Genomic DNA, 12464 nt, shown 5'->3' with positions numbered 1-12464 from the left:
ATGACTCACAAAGAATGAGATTATTTTGGTACTGATCTAGATATCATAGTGAATGTTAGTGCCATGGGATTTACACATGCCTGGCCAGGACACTGGGAGTGCTTATTCTTTGTTTAGAAAGGAAAGCTTACCAATAAACCAATAACATTCAAATTTTTCAGCACTCTTCTGTGGAAGTTTACGCCAGCCATGAATCCTGACACTTCATGCATTTCTGGTCTGGGTTAATGGAACAAAGGTGAATTGAGATGGACGTGGATATTTATGGGCATGCAAAAGCAGTGACCTACCTAATGTGCTGTTGTAGGGTGTTACCTGCAGGCTGCATGTCCACAGAGGGCTTTGAAACTGGCCCAGAGTCTGCCCTTCGGTCAACACCAGCATTGTAGATGGTGCAGGATGTCTTCCAGCAGATGTGCGTGTTAGGTCCTGCGCATCTGGGCACCTCTCTGTTTTACTGCAGTCCCTGAGGCTCACTGGAAGGGAGGATGCTGTATTGCATCTGCAGGAGTTCCAGGCTGAATCAAAGGTGGTCTTCAGTCCAAGCACCGGATTTAATGGTTTATAAAGCTGCTGAAAGGTCTCTACTTTTTTTTTTTTTAATATCTTTCCCTCTTCCTCTTTATTTCCTTTCTTTTTTTTTTTTTTCTTTTTGGTTTTTAGCTGTTACACTTGGCAAGTTTCTTTCCTACCATTTGGAAATAATTGTTTTCTAAATACTACACAGTATATCTGCCAAATTTAACACCTTAAAAGGAAGCAGGGGCAAGAGACCTACCTGGGAATGTAGTAAATGTAGTGATCCTTTACCAAGTGCTAAAAAGGAAACTTCCCAAATATAGCACCTAAAATCAAAACCATCAAGTTCCCAACATTAACCATAAAATATCACAGGCTATCACCTAAGCAGTAAAAAAAAAAAAAAAAAAGTTCACATTTCACCCAGCCTCATAACTTCCTTCTTTCTTTCTATACCCAGTGATAAAGCACGTGTAGCTTTTATCTATTATTCTCTTTTAGCAAATGAGTATGGTTTGGGGACATACAATCTTTATCTAGTCAGTTCATGAGAAAGCATGATCAGTCTGGCAACTTATAAAAAGAAAAAAAAGGAAGCAAAAATAAAAAAAGAGCACTGCTAATATTAAAAGTGACCTCATCTTGGAGAGTTTTGAAATGGCATGACTAGCCAGGAGGTTCTGCATCAGAGCAGCTCTATCGCTGTCACAGGAAAAAGGAAGAATGTTTAATCCCATCTCCTTCAGGCATCCTTGGAGATGGGAATCGGAAGGTGGCCCAAAGTATCGTTGTGTTCCTGCTGTTTCTGATTGCAGTTAGTTTCCGTAGAGGCTCACTGCAGCTGAATGTGTGTTACGGCAGCCCTGGGACAGCTATGAGATGCATATGTTAGTGGGAGAGTAGGGCTTGCATGGGAAATGCAAAGCTTTTATGGAGAACAGCTCGGCAAGCGTAAGAAATCGCATTAAGTGTCCTTAAACATCAGCATTGGTAAGTGCTGGGAGTCAGCCGTGGCCAGATACTTTTTGGTAAAACCCTTACGTTTAGTGACATCTGTGCAAGACATCACCTCCACCATCATCGCCCAATCCTCAGAGATTATTTCAGTGTGTCCCTAATGTGCTTAACGTCTGCCTCCCCTGTAACCGGCCGCTTGATTTGGTCAGATTTCCAGGTAGGTGCTCAGCACACAGCAGAGGAGGGGGACAGGGACAGCCCTTATGGGACAAGGAGCTCGGTGAAGCTGCTGGCCCACCTTGGCAGTCTGGCCAGGGAGCCTTGGGCAACCTTACTGTGCCTGGCTGCAAAGGCAGGCATTACGATCTGTGCGTGCAGAGACAATCGCGCGGTGTTGGATAGCATTTTGGAAAGAAGGGAATAAAACCCACAGTGAGCCACTTTGTGTGCTTCTTTGCTCTTTGTGTTTTTATTCCCTTTAAAATGGTAATAGCTGCTTGGAAAAGGGGGATGCTGGTTATCGCACATGGTGCATGAGTGCTCCTTTATCTGGTTGGACTCCAACTGCTACCGTCGTGTATTTAATAATAATATTTAACCAAGCAAATGATTTCAAAAGTAGTAGAGAAAAATAAAAGGGGATATGTATGTTCATGACTTCCCTTCAATTTAGATCTTGTCTGTCTCAATAATTTGAGGTATTTTCCCTCATATTTGATGGCATATTTTGCATATAACAACTTCTCTGTAATAGATACTCTATGTAATTTAGATGTAATTTTTGATAAATTAACAACTCTAGGGAATTTAATTAGTTTTCATAAAGCTTTACTAAAAGTTAAAAATAACCTAAAATGACAATTATAATAGGGATAACAAAGTTGCTCTTGTTTAGGTTTAAAAGTTGATTTTTTAAAAAATCAAAATTACTTAATTGCCTTGTAAATCAGCTGTTCTGCATTAATGTCTAAGCCCTCATGTTACTGCTAGCTTGATTCTGCTGCCAGAGGTCTCTAGTATCTGCCAAGGAAGACAAGTCTTTGCCCCTAAAACGGGGAGGGTATATATAGGACCATTTCTTAAATCTCCTTTGTAATGACTTGGAGGGGCAAAATACGCCAGAGCAATAGTGGGCTCTTTTGATGCTGATGTGTTATAGGAACCTCTCCCAGAGAGAGATACTGTTCTCTCAGCAGCTTCTGCAAGTTACTTTGTCTAATTACAATTGAACTACAGTATACACTAAAGAATATATGCTTTTTCCTTATGGGCTTTAATAGAAAATGCATTTTAAATGCAGACGATTACCAGTCTTGGTAAAGTTTTCTTTCCATTAGTAAAGAGAGCATTGCTGATCTGAAAATCTGTCAGGTCATCCACATACCAGCATTACATCAATTGACTTTTGAATATTTTTCCATTAGAAAAGGCTCCATTTTATTCCCTCGCTGAAGTGGCAGACTTTCAGCTAGTGCGGTTTTTCCATTTATTGAATTTTGCAATAAAAGAGTTTTTGAAACAGATGTCAGTCATTGCTTAGGAGTGAGGCATTGTTAGAGATCTGTTTTCTTCTGCTCTTTGCTATGTATTTGTTTTTTAAGTTAAAAGAAATTCTTCTCTTCTCCCCCCATAATTTTAATTGTCACTTTTCAAAGCCCTGAATCATTTTCTAACCTATAATCTGTTGTCAGAACAAATATGAGCACCAAACCCTGATCTCACAGAAATATTTCAGATTAGCCATTGTTCTCAGCAGGAGCAGGACTGGTTTAGTCTCTCAATTGTAAACCAGAAATAAGGGAGTGGACGTGTTACAGAAACATGTTTCATATTAGTATCTTCCTTAGGGTGTGGATTGGACCTGTTAACACTTTCTTAATGTTTAAATTTTATAAAAGTAGCTGAATTTGTGCAATGAATAGTGTCTGGTATAAGTTTATAGTGCACAGAACAACTCATCTTGAAGGGATTTTACTTTCTTGCAAAAATCCCATTCAGGTAGAAAGATGCAGAATAACATTATGTATCCTGATCCTGAAACATACATGTATCTTTAATATATAAGGACAAATTGAATATCTGCAGGATATCAGATCGTCCCTTGTCATAGATGAGCAAACTGCTATAGTCACATCTCTGAGTACTTTAAAAAAAAAAAAAAAAACAACAAACAAACAAACAAAAAAACAGTTTTATATTTTTATTATCCTTTAGCAGACTGCATTTACCCCTGTCTATTAAAAAAGTGACATTTTGTCTAAGGAATATTTTTGTTAGCTTTATTTGATTTGTTTGAATGATTAGTTCTAAATTTTAGGAAGGTCACCCTGTATTATTCTAAAGAAAATTGTCTCTGTAAGGAAACCATATTCTGAGCTGATGTCTGTTGGGGGGGATAAACATTTGTTAATTTACCTCAGTGCTTCACTGTTATTTTTAACATCAAAGAACATGGTTTCCAAAGGTGAGAGAACACCAAGCATCCCATATTTATAATTTATGGGTTTAGGACTATAACCTAATGTAAACTTGAAGAGATTTAGTATAATAATATCCTTTGCTTGAGGGTAACGTTTTGAAAACTTCATGGATTTTTTCTTTTATCCTGGCTCAATCTACAATCATATTTCTTTGTTATTATTTCCTCTTAGCATTATAGTACAATTGACATTGATAGATAACAGGGAGAAGCTGAACTTCATAAAAAGAGGAAAAAAAAAAAGCCTTCGTGTATTGTTGGCACAGAAATAACGGCCGTGGAGGAGTTTCTGGCTGACTTTTATTTGTCTGCTGACAGCAAGCGCAACAGGGCTCTTGCCGACTGCCTTTGGCTCCTGTAGATCTGTAATAAACAGCTCAAGCATATATATTTATTCTATAGATTAATCCAATTTGTTGAAGAAATTTGCTCCTAACTTACGAATATGTGTTAGTTAATGGAAACTTTCAGATGGAAAGATCAGCTTTTAATTTCGTGCCAATTAATTAATTCATCTATGTGGTACTGTCTTTTCCACAGGTGTGTGTGTGTACTAGGACTGTTTGAACCTCACTGTAACTAATAGTCCGTATGTAATTTGGAAGAAGAAATCTTCAATGGAAGACCCCCAGGGAATAAATGGGAAGTCTGTAAGTAAACAGCATGTCAGTCCTAAGAAAAAAGTGATTGCTTTTAAAGTAGTAATTATTTTTGTTGCAACCAAGTCGCTGGAAAGCTTTAGAAAGCTGCATGCACTTTTAATGATTGGAAGCAGTGGATGATGAAATTATTTCACTGGTGGAGGCCTATGTGAAAGCTACATTGCTTAAGAAAATATGTATAGATTTAAAAATATTTTTCTTCAATAGTTCACATTGCAAGGTGATGATTGTTGCTTTCTCTAAGAAATATTCAGGTTGCTGCATTTATATTATTGTTAACGTTTTGATCTGTTAGAGTTTTCATTCCATTATCTGAAGTTATTTCATTTTGCCCATGTGAACTCCTAGCTGCGGTCTTGTGTACCATGGCAATTTTTTTTTTTCTTAAAAAAAAAAATCTTCAGCATCTTTTTTGTTTCATGTCAATGCCTGTTTAGAAAGTCGCAATGGTAATAATTTTTGAAAACTATCAGACATGGTTAATACCATTTTAAAATAATACTTCATGCATGGTCAAATGATTAGTGTATGTTATGGATTTGTTAGTTTAGTTTGTGATATCATTCTTGGCACTCAGTGAACACTATAATGCCATATAGATGGTTTTATTCTGGAATGTTTTAACAGAAACAGTACACATTAAAACTGCCCTATTTTTATGAGTTGTAAAATAACTCCAACAACTACTATTTGGTAAATTTGATTAGACTTATTTCTTGCATTTTTTTCTGGCTTATTTTCTGCATTTGACAGTACTCTCTATCATCTCTCACTGTTTCCCTTGTATAACCAGTTTCCCCGACGCTTGTGTTAGTTTTTCACATAGCAACAGAGTAGAAAGAAATCAGCCACCTAATAACAAGCCTGCTGTGTTGTGTTTTTGTTGCACTTCTCGTCTAGTGTCATTTTTACTGTCTGAAGCAATATGGTTTTGATTATTTTCCAATGTTCATTTATTCCACAGTCTGTCTCTATGTGTACATTTGGGTATTTATCCATCGCTGCTACAGCAATGTGTGAAAGGGACCAATTCAGCCCTAGAGAAAGGAGTGGCCATGGTTACTGAGTAGTGCTAAACAGGGATGGTCCTTGTTGCAGTTGCAGGCATGGAGCTTTCAGCACCACCCAAGCCCAGTCCTTGTTGTATCCCAGATCAGGGTTTTCTCTGTGCATGAGAAGCATTTTCCCGAAGCCAACAGGGTTTACTGCGGCTCCCACTGCAGTTCTGTCCCTCTGGATGGCCAGCAGAGCCTGTGCTTCTGGTGCTGCAGTGGGCTTGGGTCTAGTAATCGTCTGCTGGAGCCATATGTAATGACAAATGTAACTGTCACTCTGTCACTTAACATAACGGGAGTATTAAGGGAAATATTTGTTCATGGTTTGGCACTACCAGCACTCCTGTTGGGGTTATTCATTCCATTCCTTCTTTTCACCACTTAGTCCAGAGAGCCTGTAAAACACTTCATCTGCTCAGAATTTCCCCTCGCATTACCCAAGTGGGTGGTAGTCATGAATGCTATCAGGATTATCAAAATCTAAAACAGTAACTGCTGAACAGACTTGCTGCATCGAAAAGCACTTAGGCTTCTGTAACTGCGAGAACCAGACAGCCCCAAGGTATACAACCCAAGGCAGGATTACCACTGTGGTATTTTGCCTATGGGCCACTGTGACTTTTCTGACTGCCAAGTCATTAGATAGGCTTAAAATTGTGGTAGTACACTGGTGGATCACATCCTGCAATTAGGTCTCTCTTTAATTCATTCCTAGTTGGATAGGTTGCTACTTTTGCAACAGTCAGTAGGTAAATGTGGAGATTTCTTAAAATAGGTACTCAGAAGTTAGAATAGTCTCTGTGAAAATGAAGACAATGGTGTGAACACTCTTTTTGTTTATTCTGCTCTTTGTGTGTGTATACGAGAAAGGGAGGGGGAGAGATAAACACTCTGCAATTACAACACACAGACCAAAAGCTGTTTGTGGCTTTAGATCCCTAACACATATAGCCACTCCTAAAGCTTCTTGGTAGTCTACAGGAAAAGAGGAAAACTTTTCTGCAAGTGCCAGCTGAAAGACACTTTGATTATGGAACTTGCAAATGTAAACTTCCAATGCAAATTTTGCCGTGGAAGCAATTTCAAGTACACATAGGTAAGGGAGGAGCTTTATTCAGCAACTGAGAACTGAAAGTATGTAATGTTTTAGGAAACCAGAGCTAGATGGGCAATGGGGGAAGTAGCAGAAGACTGAAAAAGGAAAGGAAAAGGAAAAAAGTTTATCTGACAACACTGTGAAAGAATAGATGAGTAGATACTATGCCACTTTCTTTGACCAAGATCTCTCTGTTAGGTGCAAGACAGAATGGTGTTTCACCTGGGAATGCAGCCTGTTAGTATTAATGCGCACAAGAGGATACCGCAGTAAGCCCAGTAGGCTAGATTCTGCTCCCTGTTATATTCATACAGCTGAGAGGGGATTTTAGTATCTAAGCAACACTCTCATCACCTGGAGAAGTGGTCCTAATGGTACTGTAATGCATTTGGTTCATGTTCTGTAGGAAGTGCCTGGCTAGTGCTTCATAATGTGCTTGTAAACTTGAGTGCTGCATCTGCTCCTGCCTTTCTCTTACTAGGTGCCTGAGAAGGAAGCACAATGCAGATTTGACGTTGCCTAGACAGAGGATATCAGTGTATTATCCTGCCTGAAAAGGTCACCGATGTTCAGTTGCTTTCTTTCCAAGAAAGAAAAGGCTTTGAAACAAAACCTTTAGTTACTCTCATGGAAGGAAAGAGTGTTCTCTTCATGTTTTTGCCCTTGGTCCATGCTGTTACTGTGTAAGGCAAAAGGTAACAGCAAAACAAGAAGTTCTGAAACATTTCTGCCAATATAAGTAGTTTATACCCAAATGATTGATTAGTAATAAAAGAGGTAGACAAAGAGGATAGTCTTAAGTCTACATCTTATTGACTGGAATTGGATATGAATGTAGAAGCTCTACAGCTCATGCTTTAGCTGTACCTGTTCTTCCTGAGAGCTCCTCTGGAGAAACACTGCTACTGAAACTTGCAAGCGGGATCAGGTTTATTTTTTGGCTAGATGGTCTTGTTGCCTGTCTCTGATATGTGAAGGGGAGGTTCTGTGAGGGCTTTGTTAATGGAGGGAAGGTGGTTTGCTGATGATATATGCATCTGTTAAGGATGTTCCATTCATGTTTTATCAAGCAAGAACTCTCGAATCGTTATTCAAGAACTCTTGAATCTTTTAAGTTTTCTATGGTTTATTTTTTATTTGCATCTCTGTATTAATAAACTGGTCATTAATTTCAACCCATTTTGTCAGTGAAGCAGAGATCTCAGTGATAACTATTGTCTGAAAAGTTACTACAGTGGGGCTGCTTTAATGACTGGGCTGTTTGATCTCAAAAATATTCAAAATGCTTTGCTGCTCACTTTGCTGATCTTCCTGTGGATCCACCTCTCCAGTTGACTGAATCTGCAACAAACATGAACAAAATAATATAATTTGGCTTGCTACTGAAATCTGCAAGTATTATACATAGCCAACATGGTTAAACCTTGAAGTTCCATGCATAGGGTTGTATCCCATGACAGATTTGCTGTGCTAGTGCTTCAGTCTCTGAGTTTGTAAACTTTGTTCTTCACGGTAGCTCATCCCTGATCCTGCCAGTTACTTACATTAAGTCCCATTGCTCATACATACCTGAGAAGAAAAAAAACACATCCTGTTTAAATGTTTTTGTGATGAAAATGTCAGTTTTGATGTTAGACAAATTCCGATTGTAAGGAAACTGAGAATGGGTCATTGCATACTAAATTGATTTCAAAAAATTGATTTAAAATTTGTTGTGGCTTACATTTGTGGTAGACTAAATCTCTACCAATCCCAAATTTGGCATTGACATGAATACTTTGCCCTAGAAACCCTAGAAGCCTCAGACATGTGACAAACACTGACAATCCTAAGATTCTGTTTTGATATGCTTGAGATAGACATATACCTGTATTAGAGGTACCCTGTTAACAGCCTTTTAAAAACTTGCAAAAGGGCATTGTGGAAGTAAGGAGGCATTTTAATTCATTTGATTTGTCTAATGATTTTTTATTTATTTTTTTTAATGCTTATTTTTCACTCAGTTGTAAGATTCAACACAAGGAAGTTTTCACACGTAAATATTAGCATGTTTTCAGAAATTACTAGACCCTGTGGGGATATTTTAGAGGGTACTCCTTCCCTGTCAGTGTGTCTTTGCTAGCAATGTTAGGTTATTATATGTGGCACACAATACCTTTCATTCCTACCTACCCTGTCCAGGCTCAGAGTTGAAAATACTCATTGCAAAATTGTACTTCAAGAAGTATTTTCAGTGTTGAGCATCTTTGATGATGAATTTTGCCCATCTATAAAACAGAGCGAAGACTCTGAGGCCCTCAGCAGTCAGGTTAGATCCAAACAGCATGCACCCAATGAGCCAAGAAAGGAGGTGCTTGTAGTCTGCTTCAGCAGTTAGTCTTCTCTAATTCCCCCTGCAGCCCCCAAACCTCAGCTTTCAGTCGTCACTCTGGGCAGCCTGACTGCATACTTCCAGCTCCTGGCTCCTCCAGGACACTGCTCTCCTGGTTGCCCTAGGCTGCGCAGTGGTGCCATGTATCGAGGAATGGTGCTTGCATGGCAAATTCGCTTCATTGCTTTGCTAATGGAAAGATGCAGAGCATCAGCAGAGTTTCAGCAAGAAAAAGGAGAAGAGAAAAACAAAACAAAACCAACATCCAGCACCTGGCTGCAGCAAAATAATGAATTTTGCAGCAAACATGCGAGATTCTGTGGAATCTTGGAACAACGCCAGACTCCACGACCACAGAAATGCTGAGTCTATGGGGCCCAGAGAGAGATGGCTGGGGCAGTTCACATCTCTCCGTCTTTGTTTCAAGCTCTTTGCAGTCTTTCAGAGGCATCAGATTACACTCCCTTCACATTTTCAAGGTTATCTTCGCTACTAAGAGGGCTAGAAAGTTCATTTTGTTATGAGGTGAGCTGAGGTTGGGAAGGGAGGCTTTCTAGGCCAGGTGCGGTTGCAGAGGCCACTGTCACAGTGGTGGGTGACAGCCAGACACGGCCCAGCTTTGAACAATGCCTTTGACAGCACACACACTCCTGTTACCTGTATGTCACCTAGGGGGAAAATGTCTACTAGAAAAACGGGTGAAAATACAAGTATTTTAACTTCAGTTGAAAACTTAGAGCATTGTCTCCAGCAAAGATTATGTATGTTCATCCTACCTGGGTTTATCCCCAAGTATGACACAACACTGTGTTCTCTTCTGCCTTTCCTTGCTATTCTGAAGAAATATAACACGCTTCCTTTTTGGAAAGCTCTTCAAGGCAGTAACCAACAAGCACTGTACAATTGCAATCTGTAACTGAGACTATAAAAATGTAACTGCCTGCACCCTTCCTACTCCCCTTCCCCTCACTATCTGAAATTGGTCGGATATTGAAGACATAAGCCACAAAACCAACTTCTAACACTCAGTAAGTGTCAAAAATAATGAACAGCCAGAACTAGCTGATGTATAGAAGTTTTAGAAATTGAAACGAGCAGCTGTTAGGCAGCCTGTGGTAGCTGTTCAATCAGGAACAATCAGTAGAATTTTTTCTTCAGAAATATTTTAGTGACAATGCTCATGAAAATTGTAATTCTTTGTGGACAGTTTGTAGACAGAGGAGTATACCTTATTCACTGCAAACTATTCTGGGGTTTGGGATAATACCACGGAGGAATTCTTGTTATTTAAGACATGCTTTCCCTAATCTGTGGCACAAATCCTGCAGTGCTGTAAGCAGAAATGCTTGTATCACTGAAAAGTGTAGTTCTACTTACATGTTGTAGTGTCATGCATACTCATAAGTCATTGCGGGAGCAGAGCAGAAACACGGCATTCATCATACCTCTTATTCTTGTGATTTTCTGCCAATAATAATTCTTAATAATAATTCTAGTTAATTCTTGGTGCAGGCACATCAGTGCTGACTTTACAGTCACAGCTTTAGGAGCGAGACAGAGGCCTTGCAGGGGTTTGGTTGGGGTCAGTAAACACATATCACTGCTGGTTTTAGATGTACCAACTCAGAGAGGTGGATCTTTGTCTTTTTTATGGTGCGAGGCATTTTTAGATTGCCTTATTAAAAATGGATATATATATATATATGTGTGGGTATATAATGGTATATATAATTAAAAGTATACAGCTCATCTGATTCTTTCCAGCTACTATATATGCACTATATACATACTGTTCTGTGTGAAGTCTCCCCTTGAAAATCTTGATGAAGCTGTAGCTTAGCCCTTACCAGTAAAAAGCAAACTGCCAGTGAAGTTTATTTTCTTTTTTACTAAGTTTTCTGGACCATTGTTCTGCTTGAGGAGCCATGTTTGTTAGTTTTGGCTCTCTGACTTTTCTTCCTTAAGGGTAAACTCTCCTTAGGCAGTTGTACAACTATGCATTAAAAGACTGCATAGCAGTTTATTCACAGCCTAAGCTCCAGCAGAATTCAACTGTGTGACTTCCTGGCTTGAGCGGGGGTGCATCTGTAATGTAAATACCTACTTGATTTTGTGGAAAACCAGGACGTTTTGTGTTTGTTCTTGTGAAAGATTCCTGCTGGAAGCATAACTTTAAAGTTGGCATTCAGCCTTCTCTGCTGTGACTCGGATACTGATCTGATTTTGTGCTTTCATGGACATTTTTATATTTTAAAATTTTTAATTCAACATTAGCTTTGCTTACAAGCTACAGAGCAGAATAAAATCGCATTACAAACATTGTAGTATTAGATTTTATCACCATTTATTTCTTCTCGTCTGCCCAGGGATTTCTACATGTTCAGTAGAACTAATTTGCAGTCAGACACTGAGGTCTTCTAGAAGGCCAGCAGGCTCCACAAACTAATTTATCCAAATAACCAATCCCTCATAGGCCAACCATAGAAGGACACCAAAATGGCCTAAGCAGGCAAAGCCCCCTTTTGAAGTCTGGAATGTTTTGACTGACTTGAAACAGGCGGCAGGAATGAAGGGATAATTTTCAGTGACCCATGGGACTTTTTTGCCATTTTCAAATATTAGGTAAAACAAAGAGAAATTGCTTGTTCTAATTTAGAAAGACTTAGCAATCCGGAAGGTAACCAGACTCAGAATGGAGTACTGAGGTATCTGGCTGAAGTTTACTCTGTGCATCAAGGGCTTGTGTCTGGCTGTATAGTATTTACACATGAAAGCACATGCACACACACATGGCTTTATTTACACATACACATAGGTAAACTAATTTTTGAATTTCATTTTTACAAAAACTTGTTAAGGAATATGTCTGTAGTAATGAGCAAACTACCTATGCCTATGTACTGTTTTTCTTGAAACGATCATTTTTAATCAGAAGGGCATGTTGTTGCTTCTTACAAGGCTGGAATCTTCACTCAGCTGCAAAGACTTCTGTGCCATACCTGTTTTCTCATACACCCTCTCCTGGTGCCATTCAAATAAGCACAGAAATTATGTTAATTTTTAAGTAAGATTCCTAGTCTGAAGTAGTCTCACAGACAGAAAGGGGAAGCATTTTGATGTGTATGTAAAAACACAATTCTTTACGGACACTTCTAGGGTGAGAAAGATAATATGAATATTCAAAAACAAAATTAAAACATTACAGATCAGGTACTTCATGTCCGTCTGTTTAAATGTATATGTTGAAGAAGGCGTGGGGCAATTTCAGCAACTTCACAGATTTCAGCAGCTTCTTTAGAGGCACACTTCTAGAAAATTTTTATTA

At 38.9% G+C, this 12464-nt stretch overlaps 1 protein-coding gene across 11 annotated transcripts in view; it reads left to right on the top strand.

Annotated features, from left to right (window-relative positions):
• EYA1 (EYA transcriptional coactivator and phosphatase 1) overlaps window positions 1–12464 on the top strand; it is a 179584-nt gene that overhangs the window by 20966 nt on the left and 146154 nt on the right. For 10 of the 11 annotated variants that reach the window (XM_080579846.1, XM_080579855.1, XM_080579854.1 and 7 more), the window contains exon 2: window positions 4496–4605. In XM_080579846.1, the coding sequence (XP_080435972.1) occupies window positions 4573–4605 (33 nt within the window). In that variant the 5' untranslated portion in view covers window positions 4496–4572. Of the gene's footprint in view, window positions 1–4495; window positions 4606–12464 lie in introns of those variants that run through there. The other variant, XM_080579844.1, reaches the window with a different exon arrangement.

This window comes from Anser brachyrhynchus (assembly GCF_964034855.1).
Source record: "Anser brachyrhynchus genome assembly, chromosome: 2".
Taxonomy (NCBI): Eukaryota; Metazoa; Chordata; class Aves; order Anseriformes; family Anatidae; genus Anser; species Anser brachyrhynchus.
This window is presented reverse-complemented; position numbering and strand designations above follow the sequence as displayed.